The sequence below is a fragment of the Barbatula barbatula genome, assembly GCF_947034865.1.
Source record: "Barbatula barbatula genome assembly, chromosome: 20".
In the NCBI taxonomy this organism is placed as follows: domain Eukaryota; kingdom Metazoa; phylum Chordata; class Actinopteri; order Cypriniformes; family Nemacheilidae; genus Barbatula; species Barbatula barbatula.
Window position 1 is genome coordinate 2316160 of NC_136783.1, and position 21376 is coordinate 2337535.

General features: G+C 38.9%; 2 protein-coding genes across 4 annotated transcripts in view; one reads left to right on the plus strand and one right to left on the minus strand.

The window, feature by feature from the left end:
- Positions 1–4223: 4223 nt before the first annotated feature.
- On the plus strand, positions 4224–8660 carry tp53rk (TP53 regulating kinase). Its single transcript, XM_079482816.1, has 2 exons — positions 4224–4603; positions 7981–8660. The coding sequence occupies exons 1-2, from the start codon at positions 4375–4377 to the stop codon at positions 8463–8465; spliced, it is 714 nt and encodes a 237-aa protein (XP_079338942.1). The 5' UTR covers positions 4224–4374; the 3' UTR covers positions 8466–8660.
- A 2863-nt stretch (positions 8661–11523) lies between these two features.
- serinc3 (serine incorporator 3) overlaps positions 11524–21376 on the minus strand; it is a 54937-nt gene continuing 45084 nt past the window's right edge. Inside the window, exon 11 of one of the 3 annotated variants that reach the window (XM_079482680.1) lies at positions 11524–12411. In XM_079482680.1, the coding sequence (XP_079338806.1) occupies positions 12273–12411 (139 nt within the window). In that variant the 3' untranslated portion in view covers positions 11524–12272. The remainder of the gene's footprint in view (positions 12412–21376) is intronic. The other 2 variants (XM_079482679.1, XM_079482681.1) reach the window with 2 other exon arrangements.

The window sequence follows — 21376 nt, forward strand, 5'->3', positions numbered from 1 at the left end:
TAGCCTAAAAAGGTCACAAACCTTGTTTTATCAAAGTAAACATGCTTAAGGTTACACGGGCCATTTCGGAAACCACTGCAATTAGCTAACAATGAACAATATTCAGTAAACTAACAAGAAAAGTTGTATTGGCATTAAATAACATTACAATAAGGTTACAATGAAAATATATTTATTCATTATTGTTAAAGTGCTACATTGGAAGCACTTTACAATAAGGTTACAATGAAAATATATGTATTCATTATTGTTAATGTTATTTAATGCCAATAGTATAAATGTATGTAAATATATTTAGATCTTAATAGTTGATCTAAATATTTTCATCACCAAAACCACGAGTTATACTATGTTTAACAAAAAATATGGTATATCTAGGAATAAATTATGCTTAAACTACCATGGTCAATTTCTAAACCATAATACCATCTGCTGTATCCTTATTAAACTATATAAAAGATGGTTTTGACACACACATCTATTTATAGGGAGAGGTTTTTTCTTTACAGTCATGGTAAGAGGCAGAAGTTAGGGTCCAGGGCCCGTATCCCTAAAGAGTTTTTGTGCAAAAAGTGGCTCCTAGCGGCCAAATTCTAAGAAAATTCTCAAGAGTCATGACGTTTTCTTAGAATTTCCCCTAAAAGTGACACGAAAATCCCAGTTAATATAAAAGCTATTCCTCAAGATTCCTAGCGCTTAAAAGGGCTCCTAAGGCGAGATCTGCTAAGAGCAGGGAAGAGGACTTTTAGTGGCTTAGGAGTTCCCCTAAGCTGCTGCACAAAATGGCCAACAGAGGAGGCAGGAGAGATGTCCTGCAAACACTGGATGACAGGAAATTATTGAGACGCTACAGATTGGATCGTGCAGGAATCATGTTTGTGGTGGATCTCCTTAGAGATGCAATTACTTCACCAACTCAACGCCACAATGCTATTACACCGGAGAAGAAAGTAATCACAACCCTGAGGTATTTGGCAACAGGGAAAATGCAACAATGCAGCAGTGATGACTTGGGTCTGTCCCAATCCTCCGTCAGCAGAGTCATCACCCAAACACTGACAGCTTTGTCACAACCTAATATTGTGACACAATTTGTTTCATTCCCGCTGGATGCCCGCACTTTACACACACATAAAAGGGCATTTATGGACATTGCAGGATTCCCTGGTGTTGTGGGTGTAATTGATGGAACACATGTGAGAATAATTGCGCCATCAGAGGACGAGGCTGTCTTTGTTAACAGGAAGAATTTCCACAGCATCAATGTGCAAATAGTGTTCAATGCGGCCTGTAAGATTTTGGACATTGTGGCTAAATGGCCAGGCTCCACACATGATGCGAGAGTGCTCTCCGAGAGTGGCATCAGACAGCTTTTTGAGAGACGCTATGTGCCAGCTAATTGCCACTTGTTAGGGGACAGTGGCTACCCATGCAAACCATGGCTCCTTACACCTTACCTCCAGCCACGCCAAGGGCCCCAACTAAACTATAACAGGTAGCAAAACAATACAAAAATCATGGAAATAAAATGCAAGCAATATGTTAGAGCATCCAAGTAGTGCAATATTTCCAATAAATAATTAAAGGTCTGTATTCTATTGTAGGGCCCACAAGACAACAAGAGCGGTGGTGGAGCATGGCATAGGCCAGCTTAAGAGGCGCTTTCATGTTCTCCACGGAGAGGTGCGGCTGAGGCCTGAAAAAGTCAGCAAAGTCATCATAGCCTGTGCAATATTACACAATATTTGCAAGGTTAGACAGATTGCAGAACCTCTGGAGGATGGCGATGAGGATAAGGATGAAGACAACGATGAGGCTGGTGGTGAAGAATATATTCACATTCCACAGGGGAACCTAGCCCAGAGTGGACTGCCTTACAGGGCAAACTTCACAAATTTACATTTCAGGAAAGCTGTAGCCCCATGTCATTTGAGAACTTGAGTATTAAGAACTACCACAGTTTTACTGCACATCACCTGCAATTGTTAAATGCAAGACACAGAACACAATCTCTAAATGGTTTATTTTTTAGGTGTTCAATTTTAAGGCGGTAGTACTCCTCCTGAAGGGAAAGGACTTTGTTTTTGTTGTTCAAACACATAAATTGTGAGTTGCAATCTTCTCTCCTGCAGGGATGCTGACGGAGCAGGGGCTGCGGATGGGAATGGTGTTTGATCCGCCAGGCTATCCTGAGTAGCAGCTGCAGATGGTTCAGGCGGCAATCTTGTCGGCAAACTTGATGGGCCCGGTTCTTGTGATGGCTCCATGCTACAGAAATACATAGGCCTAGTTTAATTATTGTTTTGATTAAATTAATTTAATACAATGATTATGGATAACACATGAAATGGCTTCTGCAATGAATAAACACTGTTGATATGAATAACCCTGTGTCCTACCTTTGCTGCATTTCAAGGGCCTGCATTTCTGCTTCATTAAGGACAGCCCCTTGAGATAGGCCATCTTGTTTTCAATGGGGTCCATATGGGAGTGAAAGTACAAAATATGCCAGCTAGGATATTAATCTGAGCAAATAAGACACGAATCATTATTTGAACAGGGTGTAATGAGCTTAAGTTTTCACATATTTTAGATTATAATGTTAGGCTATAACCCCTACAGCTTACTATTCATTTTCCAGATATTTTCTTGAATGTGAAATATTATTTACAATTACAGTCTGCATAAGATTAGAGTGTATAATTATGTTTATTGATTTGAGGGTACATCCTTTGCTCATTATCACCAAAACTTTTTCATCAAACTTGTAGGATCAACCAATCACGGCTTTTGAAATGATGACTCATACCTAGCAACGGGGTCAACCACACCTCTTCACTAAGATAGGATTTTCCATCCATTCCTTGCTCAAAGTTCACTGAAAATGTTCTGGAATCACTTCTAAGCTAAAACTCCTGGCAAGGAATTTTTAGGTTCAGTTAGGAGCTCTCTGAGAGGGTTCTCAGAATCTTTAGGGATACGGGCCCAGTAGTGCAGAAAGAATGATTATACAAATCTGGGTAAAAATAAGGTATACTTAATAAAAAACATACTCCAATACCAGCGAGTATCTATAGATGAAAATATTTGAGCTAAATATAGGTGTCAAAGTTATACATTATTTATTTAAGTGTATTTATCCTTCACAAGTACTTTAGTGCACTTTAAAAAAGTATTTTAAAAACACTAATACGTTAAAGTGGTAGTTCACCCAAAAACTAAATTTCTTTCATCTTTCACTTACCCTCAGGTTGTTCCAAATCTTTATAAATGTATTTGTTCTGCTAAACACAAATGAAGATATTTACAAGAATGCCAGTAACCAAACAGATCTCATCCCCCATTGACCCCCATAGTATTTATTTTCCCTATGACAGTACATGGGGGATGAGATCTGTTTGAATACTGACATTCTTCTAAATATCTTCCTTTGTGTTTAGCAGAACAACTCAAAAGATTTGGAACAACCTGAGGGTGAGTAAATGACTGAACAGAATTTTCATTTTTGGGTGAACTATCCCTATAAATTTATTTTCAGTGTATTGAACTATTAAATATACAGTAAGTGTAAATGTAGTAGAAATCTAATCTTGGTATATTTCATCTAATCCTAAATTTAATTAAAGTTAAATGTACTACTAGTTATACAGGGTTTCCGCGTCTTTAAAAGCCTAAAAATGTTTTACATATCAAAAACAACATTTTAGTCCTTAAAGACTTAAATTCACTGAATGTTTGTTCCTGGTCATAAATCATTTTAAGTAGGCCAGTTGCAGAAATCGGTTTAGAGTAGTTTTACCAAGTTAGTCGTCAATATTTTTGTTAAGACTGGTGTTTATGTTCAAGGTATTTATATTTGTTTTTTTTATTTAATGCATAAAATCTTAGATTGGAAATTAAAAAAGGTTTTTTGAACGTCTTGCAACGAGATTACTTTTTTTAACAACTAAAACAAAAGTTCCAGTTTGGTCTGGTTTGGATTCATGATAATTCCGTTTTTTAACCACTTTAATAATTATTTTAAAACGTTGTAGGCCCACTGCAACATTACGTAATTGTAACCAAAATGCAACCTTGATAAACGTTGTAAAAACTTTGTGTTTGCTGGGTAATAGTTAGTGCTAATAAAATCCATACTCCGGGGCAGAAGATGGCAGCAACGCACCAAGTCGCAGGATGCCAACTTTCACCTAAAAGAATTAGAAGGGCTCGCGCGAACGCATCCATGTTCTAAGGTTTATCCGCAATTTTGATTTATTCTTACGAAATAATCCACGGTACAAAACAGGAATAGGACAGACAGGTTTGAAAGAACGGGTGGCTTTGATCCGAATAATTGAAGATAGGAACTCCCGGAAGAAGTGTGCTCGAAACATGGCGGAGCCAGACGTTCTACGAAAACAGGGCCCGTCGTATTTAGCCGAGGCACAAATGATTAAACAGGGCGCTGAAGCTCGCGTGTATCGTAGTAGGTTTTTAGGACGGTCCGTCATTATTAAAGAGAGATTCCCAAAATTATATCGCCACCCTTCAGTAGACGAGAAATTGACGCGCCGCCGAACCGCGCAAGAAGTGCGATCGATACTTCGATGCAGGAGAGCAGGTAAGTGTGATGCTGCAAACAACTACGTAGTAGACCTACTTACTTTTATTTACTGGCTATTCCATATACTCCAACCACAGTAAATTGTTAAACCATGATTATTTTCCTAAGGGATATGAAGATGTAATATTTTGAACGAAATGTTAAAACCTGTCATTCAAATAAATCGATTTAATTGGGCAATTCCTGTCAGTCTTACAATGAATAAATAAATGTACGTTGTTTTCCTCTATACTCGTATCTCGGATGTACATATTTAGGAATTATCTTAAAGCTTTTTGTTAAAAGCATGATATTGCATAGTCAGTGCCACCTTCAGAATTATCATCCATAATGCTGGGCTCCATGTAGATGTCTATTTAAACTGGTTAGGATTGGGTCCAAATCCTATTACTTCGGTAGCCGGGTCTATTAATATTTTTTATAAAACACGAGTCGATTAAAATTCAGCACCGTTTGTGTTTTGTAACGTGAGTTTCAACTGGTAAAATTAGGTGAAAACCCCCACGAGCGAGCGCAGTCAGGACTCAGTCAGCAGCAGCCTCATGTGCACATCATGTTTCTATGGCAACCGGAGCTTAAGCAGTGACAACGTGACTTTAACGATTAACAATTGGCTCTTTTATTGGCATTGCAATTGATCCCATTCCATGTTTGGATTGATATAAATTAAGCGTCTTGTCAGTGATGCTTTTGAAAAAAGGTCACTATTATTATTGCCTCATACTTCGTATAATAATAATAATGAGGGCTCAATTGAGGAATGGTGTGCTATGACTTTTATAAGCAATCAAGTGTGGGGTGTGCGATGGGGGGTCAAATGACCTCTGAAAAATCACATTGACTTAACATTGTGCCGAAATTTAATGGGTCGGAGCTAGGAATGCACCGATACCACTTTTTAAGGATCGAGTACAAGTACCGGTATTTTTTTGAGCTTGGTATCGGGCCCGATACTGGTATCGGTATCGGTGCATCGCTAGTCGTAGCTCCGAGCGAGGATATCGTAGAAACATGCAAACAGGCTACCACATTAGAAGAGGCTCTAAAAGAACATCCCATAGACTGGGTTGTTGTAAATGGTTGCAATGGGCGTGGCTTCTTAGCTTAATTCCAAATTTGCATGTTGCACATAAGTTCTTTTAAAAAAATGCATCTCGAATACTAGTATCATAAGGCAACCATTTGGTCACAGTCTGGAGCCCTGCCCTAATGGACCGTATTTCTCCTAAAATGTGCACATGACGATTAAATATAATATCTGATTTATATTCTTTGAAGAGCCGCTCCATTTGTTGGGTGTTATAACTTCTGGTTTGTGCGGTTTAATTGACAGATATGCATAAAGTCTGTCGTTTCTCAAAACTGCACACAGGACTATCACTGGATCTGCGCCGGCATACTTTCACACCCTACTACACTCCTACACCCCATCAATCACCCTGCGTTCAGCAAACGAGCGGCGCCTTGTAATGCCTTCTCATGAGGGCACTTAATCCCTTTCTCGCTCATTCTCCTTCACAACTCCTTCCAGGTGGAACATTCTTCCCAATACGGTCCGGTCAACCACATCTCTCACAACCTTCAAAAAACTACTTAAAACACACCTCTTCGGCGAACACTTGACAGACATATGTCGTACACTAACCTTCTTCTCTCAACAGGTAGTGGTCTAGCTTTTGTTGAAACTAGTAACTTTGAATCAGCACCTATTTATACTATTGCTCTTAGTATGACATATTGCTTATTCCTCCCCGAACTCTTTGTAAGTCGCTTTGGATAAAAGCGTCTGCTAAATGACTAAATGTAAATGTCAGTCATCGGCGATGGACGGGCATCACAATGGTGAGCCGGTATCATGATTCCAACAAATGTTTCCTTTTCGTCAAGTGACTCCCGCTGCTCTGTCCTGCAAATCACTTTGTGATCAAATATGAACAAGTATAAGCGGCATGTAAGCTCCCTCTGTACAGACTGGCCTGACTTTATAACTGTGGAGCTCGTGCTGTATAAAGAGGGCGCACAGTTTGCGCAGACCCGCCTGACTTTATACAATGTGGGATACGCTTTATACGTTTTACAGTTATAAAGTTGTATAAAAAAGCTAACGTGACGAGCATCATCGCACGTTTCGACGCAAGTTTCTCCTCAGCTCGCCTAAAGATAAACTTTCGTTAAACTATAAACAAACAAATGTTTTCCTACTCATGTTGAGTTTTCTTAGCACATCATATACAAAGTACATATCATGTCAGTTTATTTATGCCGTATTATTTGCAGTAAAATTAATCCATATCGAGTTAAAATGTCAATAGCTTATCATTGATATCGATGTGATTTTATAGCGATTTGATATAATATTGTTTATCAGTCCAGCCCTAGGCATGATACATTTGGGTTGCAGGTTAGCATACTTTTTTCAAAATTAAATACTTTTCAAAAATAAATAAATAAAAAATTTCCAGGGTTTGATTATAAGTACTCATTTGATAAAAACAATCCAAATTGCACACTTTTTTTTTTACTGTTTCTAAGTGCTTTTTTTTATAAAGAACACTGCTATCTCACATAATGCAGTAAGCAGTCCCGCATTGAATATTTGATTCCGCCCTTAAACAGCACCTGGTAAATAGTTATTTATGCAACCTTCTAATACCCATATTTTGGGGAACACACCTAGAAAAGGTATACTTGTAGTTAAGGTAAAGACAACATTATCGGGAAAGGCAGCCTTGGTCATCATCAGGGCCGCATGGAATCCGAGCCCACAGATCTGCGGAGAACGTTTCAGATTCCGTATGGCCCTGGTCAACATACTCTGCAGAACCTAAATTCTTTCTGTCAATGAGCCTGTATACACCATGTTAAACACTCAAATAAATTGTTTTATCACTTAGTTGAAATAAAAGAGGAACAACTATATTAGAAGACTTGTGGTAAAATCATTCATGTTAAAGAAACAGTTTACCTGAAATGAAAGTTCATGTTGGGATGGCTAATGTATGACTTCCATTCTTCAGCCAAACACAAATGCAAACCTTAAATAATGAATAGTAATTAAAAAAAATTATTCACCACTTAATGTCTTACCTGGCACCCCTGTTAAAGCTTGAAGTCTCATCTCAGGGTATGGTACAATAAACAAAGTATTTAAGATTATGATAGTGTCACTATATATTTTTTTAAAATCTAGCAAAAATTTTAATTACAGTTTTTCCAAGACTGAGCTGTAACATAAAAATAATAAAATATTCGTGGTGCAATCTCCTAATTAAAGTAATCCAAATGACTCCAGTAGTTGAATGTATTATGAAGTGCAGCAATGGGAGAAAACAATTCATGTTTTGAATTTATTTTGCTAATTTCTTCTGTCCCAGGTATCAACGCACCTGTTGTGTATTTTGTTGACTACAACAACCATTGCATATTCCTGGAAGATATTGTTCACTCAGTATCAGTAAGGGATTACATTGTATCAGCTCAAGCCGCAGCACAAGGCCCAGAGCATCTCCAAACTCTAGCTGACAAGATTGGTGAAATCCTAGCTCAGATGCACGACGAAGATGTTATACATGGTGACCTCACAACATCCAACATGCTTCTGCTCACTAAAGCCGAGCACAAAAACATCAACCTGGTTTTGATTGACTTTGGATTGAGTTACATATCTGCATTGACAGAAGATAAAGGAGTTGACTTGTATGTGTTAGAGAAAGCTTTTCTTAGCACTCATCCCAACACAGATACTTTATTTGAGAGACTATTAAAAAGTTACACTGCTTCTACTAAAAAGGCCCCTGCTGTCATCAAGAAACTGGATGAGGTACGATTGAGGGGTCGGAAGAGGTCTATGGTTGGATAACAGTGCACCTAATGTTTTGCTGAATAAAGTCATCTGGAATCGAAAGTATAAAATGCAGATTGATGTTGGAAGATATGAACGTCATCATAGTAGTAAATTAATGTTTTTTTCAACATAGATGTGTTCTTTGCACCATTTCTTTTGTTCCATAATATAATCAGTTGTATGAAGTTTTTAATAAAAGTTATATACTCCTGCTTTAAAGTTTGTTTTTCAATGCTGTAGTAGAAATCTTTGCATGTTTTTAATATATTGTACTTGAAAAGCATACATAGAAAATTATGACTACAGTGTGCTCTACAATTAAAAGTTTTATTAGTCTATCTATTTCAGCACTAACTTATATAAAGTCAATGTCAGTTCTCAATTACATGAATATTAAAATGTAAACCTGAAGGGTGTTTAAAATGCACTGCTCAAAAACATTAAGGGAACACTTAATCATCACAGGTTAACACCAAATCAGTTAACCTTCAGGAATACCAATCAATCTGGTAAGGAATGCTGGTGCTTTACAGAGTCCTCCTGGTACATGATAATGCCCGGCTTTTTCCTCACTCGGAAAGTCTTTGGACAACGAAGGCATTGATGCCATTGACTGGCCCTTATGTTCCTCAGACCTTAATCTGGTTGAGAACCTCTGCGATCTCATGTATCTGAAGCAGTCAAGTAGCACCATAGACAGTCCAGTAGCTCACTTATGCTCTGATCCTAGTCTTGGAGGAGTTCCCACAGGACACCATACGCCCGACATAGTTGGGAGTTCATACGGGCTCGTGGGGCCATGCACATTACTGATTAACATTATAAGTAACTGTGAAGAAGTTCAAATAAGTTGCATCAGACAGTATTTTGTTTATTTTTTACAGTGATTTTACTGTAATTTCTGCCATGAATGAGCTTATGATTTTGCCTTCCATTGACCATTTTCACATTATTTTCTTCTCACAACATTATGCAAAGTATGTAAGTGAAGAGTTTTAACATGGATATTTCATTCATTGAGATCTAATATAGTGTGATTTAGGTGTTCCCCTTAAAGGGGCAGTTCACCCAAAAATAAAAATTCTGTGATCATTAGCTCACCTTCAAGTTGTACCAAATCTGTAAAGATTTGTTTGTTCTTTTAAACACAGAGAAATATATTTGTAGGAATGCTTAGAACCTAACAGTTTTTGGACCCACCGTTTTTTGACTACCATAGTAGGAAAAATTACTTTATAACTTGTGATGTTCTGTTGAACACAAAAGATGATATTTGAAAGAATGTAGGACAGCAAACAGTTTTTGGGGCACTTTTACTACCATTGTCATTTGTTCTACTATGGTAGTCAATGGGGTCCAAGAACTGTTTGGTTACAAGCATTCTTCCAAATAACTTTCTCTGTGTTCAAACAAACAAAGACATTCACTCAGATTTGGAAAAACTAGAGAGTGAGTAACTCATGAAAGAATTTTCATTTTGGGGCGAACTATCCCTGTAATTGTTTTTACAGGGATAGTGCTCCCGCCCTCTGCAGTTAAGCGGTTTGTGATGCGGATGGACGCACGTTTAAACTGTTGCACTGTATCGATTATAAAGTTGTGTGCGTGTCTTTAAAGTAAGTTCATATTTCCATCGTGTTTTATAACGTTAATGCCTTGTCATCATGCCCGTTGTTAATGTTTTACTGTTATAAATCCAGTGGCGCTGCTAGCCATTTTGGTGCCCTAAGCATAATTCCATTATGATGCCCCCTTTGCCACAAAACAAATTTAAACGAAGTAAAAATGAGTTGGTATTTTTGCAACTGTATAAAAGGCACAGGATATTAAATCAGAGCATTTTTCAGGGCATTTCACATTTAAAAAATAATTTACCTACAAATTACATGAGTTAATTATAACATCACAACTTTTATACTCTTTGTTTTAAGTCTGAGAAAGTTTTTTATCGTGTTTTTTGTGAACACAAACTGTGTTTGACTGCACATAATAGGCCTCTTACAAATATAAACACAAAGGTCAGTGTATGTTTATACTGTTTATGTCATTATCTGTTTATGTCATATCCGATCTGTGCCACATTGGAGGAAAAACATCGGAATTGGGTCACTTTATACATGCAGTGTAAATGCGGCCAGAGTCAATTACTAAAAAGGCAGACCACTAAAATAATTTTCATATTTTAACAGAATGTTCTTTACATTAGTAAGGAGAGCACAGTAAATCACAAAAATGACTATTTATAAAGTGATTTCATAGAACCTGTACGATGTACTAAACACTTGCGTAGCCTGTTTCACATGCATTTAAAAAAAAAAAATACATTCCATGATAAAATTGTACATTTTAAACTTTCGAAATATTTGTGCACAGTTGTTCGTGTGTGAATTGTATTTAGCGTTTGTGAAACGTATTTTATGAGAATATAATTTCTTTTTACGCATGTGAATGTTTTTTTTGTGAATGTATACGCCTACATAAAATTTATGCAAATGAATTAGGTTTCATGGATTTGAAACTGGCATGTAGATCATGTTTTATGTGTGAATAATTAGTGAGACTAAAATATCTCTATATTCAATAGCTGCCTTTCCATAGAGCCAGAAGTGGGCTTGGTAGTGCGCGCCAGGGCCAGTTAACAACGATTGCTTATTGATTTGATGTATCTAATGTAACAGCAATTGTATTAAACAACTGAGTTTAGGTCACAAAGCAAATGTACACCAAAACCCTATTTCAAATTATTTATGTTGTAGATATATATATATATATATATCTTACAAGTGTTGTTGCTGCATGAACTTATTTATGCAGAGAGCTTTTCATTGTGGATCGCGCTCTTAATACTTTTTTCATAAACACACTCCTCTCTCTACCAAGCAAAGACTAAAAATAAAAAAACAAACAGCAGCCTATTTCTCCTCTGTTACGTTCGTTTTGTAATGATGTGATTGCAATCCAACTTCTCTCATGTCTGACTAAACTTTATCCTTTTTCCGCTTTGCGTGACATTTGGTCCATAGAGGCATGTTTAGGGTGTGGTTTTAGAGCAGCGCTGCCGTGCTACAGGCCTGACAGTGGAGATGCAACTTTATTTTGACTTGAGGCCAGACAGCGAAGCAGATTTTCAAAGTAGTGCACCGTTTAAGCTCACCTTTAAATAATGTAAAATTTTGAAAGTATAATGACAGCAGTGTGAAACCACAGGCTAACAATAACCTGTAAATGTATAATATTCTGGATTGTAAAGTAACACCTGTAAAGTAATATAATAGTGTAGTACACAATCTTATACAGCTAGAGAGCTCTGTAGCTTCAGCTCCATGTTGCTAAAACAATTCTTTGAATGTAATTATTTTAGGTGATATTATGCAAAAGTTAAAAAAATGAAATTCTTACCCTCAATGTTTGAATGTCTAAAAACTGCACATTTTAAAAGCAATTTTTTGGTCAAAGTTTTCAGGAGGAGCACCAGACAGTATAAACACATGGACACCCATCTCTTAGTGTGTAAGAGTCTGAGTTATTTAAAATTAAAGGAGTATTAACAAACACATCAATTGTTTAAGATTTATATCGAAGCTCAAAGATGGATGTGTGCTTAATGGGTATGTGAGCTTAGGTATGTTTACCCTTTATACAATCACAGGCAATTTGTGTTTCACAGGAACAAAGATAATTAACTACATTCAATTCATTATTGCATACCAAATGCTGAGGGTAATAGGCAAAGTGGTTCCTAAATTGTTTTTTACTAAGACATTAGTTCATTACAAGTTTAAGGATAAAGTAATTACACTGCAGAGATGTGGAAAACAATAACTAGGTGAAGTCTCTGTTGGTGAGTATCATAGGAGCAAATAGAGACCAGGTGTATAACGTGAGACAGACCCAGCTGGATGAGATTTTTACCCAAACCACTGGCCACTTGCTTGTTACCATATTGTAGTCAGCATCAGGCCTGGGTGAAAAAGGAAAAAACAGGGTTAATTAAAATGTAGAAAATATAAAATAGATATACACAGAATTAGGGAACTGCAAAATACATATTACTGTAAAAACTTTTAAAACTGTTTGTAATGCGAAAAATATTAACATGTTCAGGACAAGAAGCGAATTACAGAAAATATTCACATCTGAAGCACACACATTAAGAATCGATTTAGGGGATTCCAGATCCAGAATGTTTCGTTTTGAAAATGTGTTTATCATGTTTATGGGATAATTAAAAGTCACCCTCATATTGTCCCAAATCTGTAAAATTATTTTGTTCTGCTGAAGAATTTTTTTTTAATTTCAGTTCTGGGGCACCATTGACTAAATAGTAGAAAAAAATGACAATGGTAGTCTTCTTTTGTGTTCAACAGTGAAAACATTTATACAATAATTGTTTCTACAATGGTAGTCAATGGTGCCCCTGAACTGAAAATTTCACAAAGAAATGTATACAGGGTTGGGACAATCTGAGGGTGAGTTATTGGTAATTTTTTTTACATTTTTGGGTGAACTATCGCTTAAAAAAGAAAGAGTGATCATATAAGCCAAGTTCTGTCAACACTGCACTGGTTGCCAATATGGAGCTGCAGACATGACATTTTTTGTATGCAAAACTCAGAAGCGAGTAAGCATTTTAGCACTTCTGGTTCCATCGCCCCAAGTTTTTTTTAATGGGTTAAAGAAATGAGAAATTAGATCTGTGGTTAAAGTGGTGGTGGAACAGTGTTTCATGCATTCTGACTTCTTTAAAATGTTAAACATGCTGGCTTCTCATGCTTATGGTCAAATTGTCAAAAACCGAGTTGGACATATCAGGTAGTAATTTTGTGTTCGAACCCCCCCCCCCCCAGGGTTTGTATAGGTTTCGGAAGGCATGAAATTCCCTTGTGTAACAACTTAGTCCCTTATTTGATAATTCTACTGGAAATGCACGCCCACACATCAACCAGTAAGGGCAAGAAAAAGAGCAAACCCACGGGTCAACCAAAAAGAGCACGCCCATCAATGCACTTTGTTGTTCAGCTGTGTTTGTTAGTTGCATTTCGGTAAGGAATTTTACTGTATATAAACGATGGATTAAAAAACTGGATTTGAAGATCTTTTAAAACTGATAGATGGAGCAGTCCCAGCGCTATAAAATGCCGGACATGAACTTTGAACTAAGTCCAATTAAGTCATATGTCTGTGTATTGTTGGCAATCGGCATGTACGTGCATTACGTAAACCACACAAACCACATATAGTGAATCATCTCGATTACGTATGTAAACTCCGTTCCCTGGTGGAGGGAACGAGACGTTGTGTCGACAGAATGGGGTTTGACTTGAGAACCTATCGTCTCTGACTGACTTGAAAAGGCCAATGAAATTGGCTAATTAAATTTACATGCCAGACTCCGCCATGGATATCTGTTTATAAAAGGAAGACGGCATGCTGCATTCATTCACCTTTTTTGCTGAGAATCGTGTCTCTACTGCTGCAGCGAGTGGCCAGTGTTGTGGCATGAAGAACACAACGTCTTTTTCCCTCCATCAGGGAACGGAGGTAACACATGTAACCGAGACATTCCCTTTCTGTCAGTCTCTTGACGTTGTGTCGGCAGAATGGGGTTACTACGAAAACGCCATGGCTTCCAGCATGGGAGCCAGATCATGAGGATATACAGGTATCAGACTGAACTGCCCTGTTGGGGTTAGTTCGTGTGGAGCACTAGGTTTAGTTAGAGCAAGCTAGATGCTCAGGTAACACCCCGGCCTAAGGGGGCAGGGTTGCTCCGCCTAATCCACCCCAAGGAGTACGTAGTGATGGAGGGAATGCCTATTCTTCACCCAAATGCGGGAGAAGAAGGGAGGCTGAATAGTGCACTGACCACCCTAAAGGGGGGGAGGCGCTTTCGCAGGCGTACACACCACCGGCCACCGGTCTCACCTGGTGGTACCATGCAAGACTCAGGCTGACACCGGTTCCACACGGAGGCTGTCAATCCTCGCGAAGATATTGGGAGTAGCCCAATCCGCAGCTTTGCATATGTCTGTCAGAGAGATGCCCTGAGCCAGTGCCCTCGAACATTGAACAAATTTTGCAGATAGAGAAAGTTGCGCCAAATCCGTTTCACTGCAATGGAACCATGGGCGTAGGTTTAGGGTGGACGCTAGGTACTAGTCCCAATAAATATTTTGAGATGACAAATTTGTCCCCACCAATATTTAGCAAGCTCCTTTGAACTGCAATTTGGATCTTTGCGTTCATTTTTCATTTCTACATTCTGTTTATGTATTTGTGAGTGTAACCTACCCTACATGCAGAGAAATAAAAGGGAAACCACCCACAGTTTAATGAAGGACTGTCATTGCATCGCTAGACACATTGTTAAAAAGGCAAAAGTTAGCACTGTTGGTTATTCAAATATAATGAATCATTATTTGAATGATAATATCCAAAAAACACTATCTGGTAGTTTAAACTTGCTAGCCATAGGATAGTCTACAAAATTAATGAAGTATAAATAGGCTACTTACGTACATAGTAAATTATGTTTGCTTGATAATAAATCGTATGGTTGTTCAGCATTTCACATTCCCATGTATTAACATGAGTGTGAGTATTTGTTAGAGGTACTGGAGGGTAAATAGTGTTTACAATAGAAAAAGGTTATTATATTATATGACGGGGTCAGGATACAAAATAATGAGATGAAGTAGATTCACTTCTCTATTGTGATATTCTGTATTGCCAACAGTCTGAAATAAAAAAGGAAATCGCCATAAAAGCACCGGTAACTTACAATAAAATATTTCCGGGGGGGGTGTCCCCACCAAAGCTGAGACCAAACCTACGCCCATGAATGGAACAGTTTCCACAATCCCAAATAGTAATAATAATAATAATAATGCATTTTATTTCATGGCGCCTTTCAAAACACCCAAGGGTTGCCTCACAAGCAATATACAGATCACATAAAACAAAACAAACTACAAACCAACAGCATATACATGTACAGTGCAGATAAGTCTCAGTAAAACATGTTATACAAAAGCCTGTTTAAAAAGATATGTTTTTAGACGCGTTTGAAAAGTAAGCAAGCACTCACTATTGCGAACATTCAGAGAAAGAGAGTTTCATAGGCGGGGGGCAGCATAACTAAAGGACCTAGCACTGATGGTGGTAAGTCGGATCCGAGGTACAACAAGAGAAATTGAAGAAGAAGATCTGAGTGCACGAGAAGGAGTGTAAACATGGAGAAGGTGAGTAAGGTATTTTGGTGCAAGATTATGAAGTGCCTTATAAGTGAGTAGCAAGATTTTAAATTCAACTCTATACTTTACTCGAAGCCAGTGCAACTGCTGGAGAACTGGAGAAATGTGGTCAGTATAGGGTGTTCTAGAGAGAACACGAGCTGCAGAATTCTGAACCAACTGGAGCTTATACAGCAATTTAGAGGAAATTCCTGTGAGAAAAGCATTACAGTAGTCTATACGTGAGGTGACTAGTGCGTGGATAAGAACTGCAGTATGACTATTTGAGAGAAAGGGACGTAGGCGGTTGATATTGCGCAAATGGAAATATGCAATTCGTGTGATATTATTAATGTGTGCTTTGAAGGATAGTGTGCCATCCATGATGACACCCAAACTTTTGACCTCAGAAAAGGAAAAAAATTCAAAATTTGTAAATGTATAAAGAAAAGCAGTTTGATTTAGACACAGCAGATTTTGTGCCAATAATCAGAGCCTCAGTTTTATTGCCATTTAACTTCAAGAAGTTCGCTGATAGACAAACTTTAATTTCAGCCAAACAGCTTGACAAAGATGGCGGAGGAAAAGATCTGGTGGGTTTGGCAGACAGGTAAAGTTGGGTATCATCCGCATAACAGTGAAAATGGATACCATATTTCCTTAGAATATTACCAAGAGGGAGCACATAGATAATGAAAAGAAGCGGGCCCAAAACAGAACCTTGGGGAACACCAGTGGTGACTGTCGATATTCTTGAACTAAAACCTTTTAATTGAATGCGCTGACTGCGTCCAGATAGACATGACCTAAACCAAGACAGAGCAGTGCCAGTAATACCAGTTGAGATTAACCTGTCAAGGAGTATCTGATGTGAGACAGTATCAAAGGCAGCGCTCAAGTCGAGATGGACAAGTATGGTTAAAAACCCAGAGTAAGCTGCCATCAGTAGATCATTAGTTATTCTGATAAGGGCAGTCTCAGTGCTGTGGTGGGGACGAAAACCAGATTGGAATTGTTCATACAAGTTATTATTGGAGAGATGCTCATGAATTTGAATTGCAATGCTTTTTTCCACTACCTTAGAGATAAATAGTAAATTTGAAATTGGACGGAAATTGTCAAAATTAAATGGATCACCCCCTGGCTTCTTAAGTATGGGTGTGATAATAGCAGATTTAAGAGATGGAGATACAAAACCATAAGCAAGTGAGGCATGAACAATTTTTGTAATCAACGGCAAAAGGGCTGGTAAACAAGCTTTCACTAAAGGAGTTGGCAGAGGATCTAATTGACAAGTTGAAGCTTTAAGTTTACCCATCAAACCCACAATCTCTGAAGTAGTTGGTAGTGTAAAGATAGAAAAAAACAGTGTGGGGAGGTGCGTGAGTGATAGGCTGACAGGAGGCATTGTTGATAATACCAGTAAGTAATTAGATGTAAAAAAAGTCAAAAGGCGATCACATAAGTCAGTGGAATACATATCAGATGGCAAAGAATCAGGTGGTTTCAGAATATTGTTTACCACCAAAAAGAGAGACCTGGAGTTCCCATTGCTAACTCCAATTGTGTTGGAGTAGTAATCAGATTTAGCTCTAGTCAGAGCTTTTTTGTAATTTAGAATATGTTTAGTGTACATCTCTTTATGAACAGAAAGGCCAGACCTGTGGTACAGCCGCTCTAACCTACAGCCTATAGTTTTAAGTTCACGCAGTTCAGGTGTAAACCAAGGAGCCGAATGTATAAATGAAACAGTTCGTGTTTTCATAGGTGCAAATTCATTTAAAATCATGTTTAGTCCATCATCATAATATTTTACCAGTTCATCAACAGTAGAGAAATCAGGTTTACTGGAAAAGATGGCAAGTTCATCAGCAAAAGTAGGCAGATCAATGTTCTTAATATTCCGAAATGTAATCGAGCGACACAGGTTTACCTTAAAAATGGCCAATTTGGCACAAAATGACACCGGAAAGTGATCTGATATGGATAAATCAGAAACAGTACAATTCAAAGGTGTTAAACCAGAGCAGCAAACAAGATCAAGAGTATGCCCCTTAGAATTAGTGGGCAATGTGTTAAATTGTTGTATACCAAAGCAATCCAAACATGATAAAAATTCACCTGTAAATACATTACTGACGTTATCTACATGAATGTTAAAATCTCCCAGAAGAATAACATTTGAAGATATGGAACATAGATGAGTCAAGAGTTCAGATAGTTCAGTAAAAAAGGTATTATTGATTTTGGGAGGGCGTTAGATAGTTAAAAGGATGGTAGGAATCACACCATTAATTTTTAAGGCCACTGATTCAAAAGAAGAATATGTAGACACAGTTAACTGAGATACCTTAAATTTCTCTTTATAAAGTATTGCTAGCCCCCCTCCCCTTCCCGTAGCACGAGATTTGCAGACATAACTATATCCTGGGGGAACAGACTGGTTTAGATGGAAAAAGTCATCTGTTTTCTGCCATGTCTCAGTTAAACATAAAAAATCAAACTCACCGTCGGTCAGTAGATCGTACACCAGGGGTCCTTCAGTGGAAAGTGATCGTATATTAAGTAATCCAAAGAAGAAATTGTTTTTACCAGGATCGTTGCCAACCGATCTGGCCGGGTTGGTTAATACACTGTGATCAACAGTCCGTGTAAGCCTCCCCGGCGAGCGTGGTTTAGATGACCAAAAGGATCGTATTTGACACGACTCATCAATGTCATAACTCCGCCGAGACCCGCGATGTATAGATTTCTGACGTGGTATGTACACAATATCCAAGGGAAGATGTGGAGTTGACAGAAGATTAAAAGGACGCAAACGGAGCTGGATAAGTTCCGCCGCCGAATACTGGAGCATCGTTCATGCCACCGAGAGGTATAATGCAGAAAGGACGATCCAGATGTAGTTCATCCACACCAGTAGTTCAGTAATCTTCATAGTTGAACTGCGTGCCAACTGTACCACAGAGAACAGTCAGTAACCGGCAGTCAATAGCCTACACAGGTAGATCAACCAGCGTACAATCTCGCGGAAACAGTGTGGATACACAGGTCAGACTCCTTATAATGATTTTAAGCAGTTCATAGATGTATCCATGCATTCATAAGTGCAGGAAGATTTTGAAGCAATACAGTTTTAAAAATTCCCTCCCTGAGTAGCGGCAGCTAATAGCGCCAGCGGTCACCCGGAAGCCCCTCCCGGGAAAGGAATTTCATACACAAAAATAGTAACCTTTGGTCAGACCAGACCCTACAGCGGCAATGACGGCTACATACACTTTCATTGTGGAAGGGGATGGATTGCTTTCAAGTCTCTCTTGCAGGAAGAACAACATGCTCCCGATCGGGCAACTACGCGGGTCTTCTCCTCGAGAAGAGCACCAGGGCGAGATGTGGTGCCACTTAAAGGCTTTTAGCAGCCTTGTGGCAGGGGCCCTAGCTTGAGTGATGGTCTCAATCACCGCCGGGGGTAGGCAACTCAGGATCTCCTCGTCCCGTCTAAGAGCCAGACATGGAGGTTCCTGAGGTCTGGTCTTGGATGCCACAATGTGGTCTTCCCCTGCGAAAGAACAGTGAGCCAGTGGCTGACGGATTGAGGCACACGGTTATCATCATATCACCCCCAATGCTCACTGTAGTGGATAGCAGGGCAAACGCCACTGCTGTCAAGGAACAGGAAGATTACCTAAAGAACACAGCCACCCGTGACAGCAAGGTCTGGATCGCCAACTGCCCGCTGCAGGCATAACGGGTCCACGAACGCCACCTCAGCGTGCCGGAGGCCCAGACACTTTGAGGCAGACATTGTGTCCGTCCCCCTCCTCGATGAGTGCCTTGCACCCACGAGCACAGCGGGACATGCCGTGCTGGAGAAATTTGCTCTTTTTAACACTTCTAGTTGACTGCCGAGATGGCCAGGGGAACTCACTGACAAGGGGACAATCTGCTGCACAACGTTGTAGTAATCGAGCAATAATTGTAGCATATGTCAGCAAGAGATGCGAAGGCTCCGAAGACCAAAAGGAGAATGAATGCAGCACCACGCGTTACTTTTATAACCGAATATCCGGGGCGGAGTATTTAAGATTAATGTAAAGATTGGCAGAAACTGTGTGTGTTACCTCCCCTTTAACTAAACCTTGAAGGATATGCTCTTTTTTTGTTTCAAGATCTTTTTCGATTGTAAATTAATTCCAAAAAGCTTACTTTCTTATTTCTAAAGTCATTACACACAAAGTGAAATATTTCAATAGGTTTTTTTTTCTGATGGCTACGATTTCATAGCTCAAAATAATGAAAAATCAAGTTTCTAAAAAAAAGAAAGATCTCAAAAGAATATTAAATGATGCACTCAAAACTTGGATGGGGCTCCTTATACGCAAATTACGTGGCATGGAGGCGATCAGTCTGTGGCACTGCTGAGGCGTTATTGGAGCCCAGGTTGCTTTGATAGCGGCCTTCAGCTCGTCTGTATTGTTTGATTGGATGTTTCTAATCTACCTCTTGACAATACACCATAGATTATCCATGGTGTTCAGGTCAGACAAGTTGGCTGGCCAATCAAGAACAGAAAATTAATGGGCAGCAAACCAGTTAGAAATAGTTTTGGCACTGTGAACAAGTGCTAAGACCTGCTGCAAAAGGAAATCTGCCTCTCCAACATTCTTGTCAGCAAACAGAAGCATAAAGTACTCTAAAATCTCCTAGTAGATGTCTGCATTGACTTTGGAATTGATAAAGCACAGTAGACTAACACCAGCAGATGACAAGGCATCACAAATCATCTGAGACTATGTAAACTTTACACTGGACTTCAAGCAACTTGGGTTCTGTGCTTCTACACTTTTCCTCCAGACTCTGGCACCTTGATTTGCAAATTAAATGCAAAATTTACATTCATCTGAAAAGAGAACTGTAGATAAATGATGATATGCAATCTATTGCATATAGGCTGTGTATTAGAAAGCTATGTTCATATGTGGTTCTGGAGTGCCCCCTGGTGGTAATACACATTTTGTATACTGGAGGCACGTGCTGTTAAGTTGCTCCCCTGGTGAGCTAATAAACAAGTTGTTTCTCGGCATCCAAACGTCTCTATTTCTATAACGAACTACATGGTGTCAGAAGTGAAACTACAAAAGCAGGAAGGAATATAAAAAGGACATAATGGCCGAAGGATTTCGCCGACCAGACCCGCTGATTTTCGACGGAAACATAGCAGAAAACTGGCGAAGATTCGAACTGGAATTTGACATATTCATCGCAGCAGCCCACAGCGAAAAGCCAGATAAAACTAAAGCCTACATTCTCCTCAATCTTGCGGGATCAGATGCGATCGAAAGAGAGCGTTCATTCACATATGCTCCAGCAATACTGGCTGCTAATGGACAAGATATAATCACACCAGCGGAGTCGAGAGAGAATCCATAATGTTTAAAGCGAAAATTCAGAGAAGTATGCAATCCGGAGACAAACATGACCATGGAAAGACACTCGTTTAATACCAGAAATCAAAAACCAGAGGAAACCATCGAGGCTTACGTGAGTACACTAAGAAACAAAGCAAAAACATGCCAGTTTGGTGCGCTCACAGACGAATTAATCAGAGATAGACTGGTGTGCGGCATAGACAATGATAGCGTAAGAAGAGTGCTGCTCAGAGAAAGTGATCTAACTCTTGTGAAAGCGATCAAA

Excerpts from the sequence above, each read along its gene's own strand:
- tp53rk (XM_079482816.1), top strand. The coding sequence starts at position 4,375 with ATGGCGGAGCCAGACGTTCTACGAAAACAGGGCCCGTCGTATTTAGCC. Across the intron at positions 4,604-7,980 it reads ACTTCGATGCAGGAGAGCAG|GTATCAACGCACCTGTTGTG; the intron begins GTAAGTGTGATG and ends CTTCTGTCCCAG.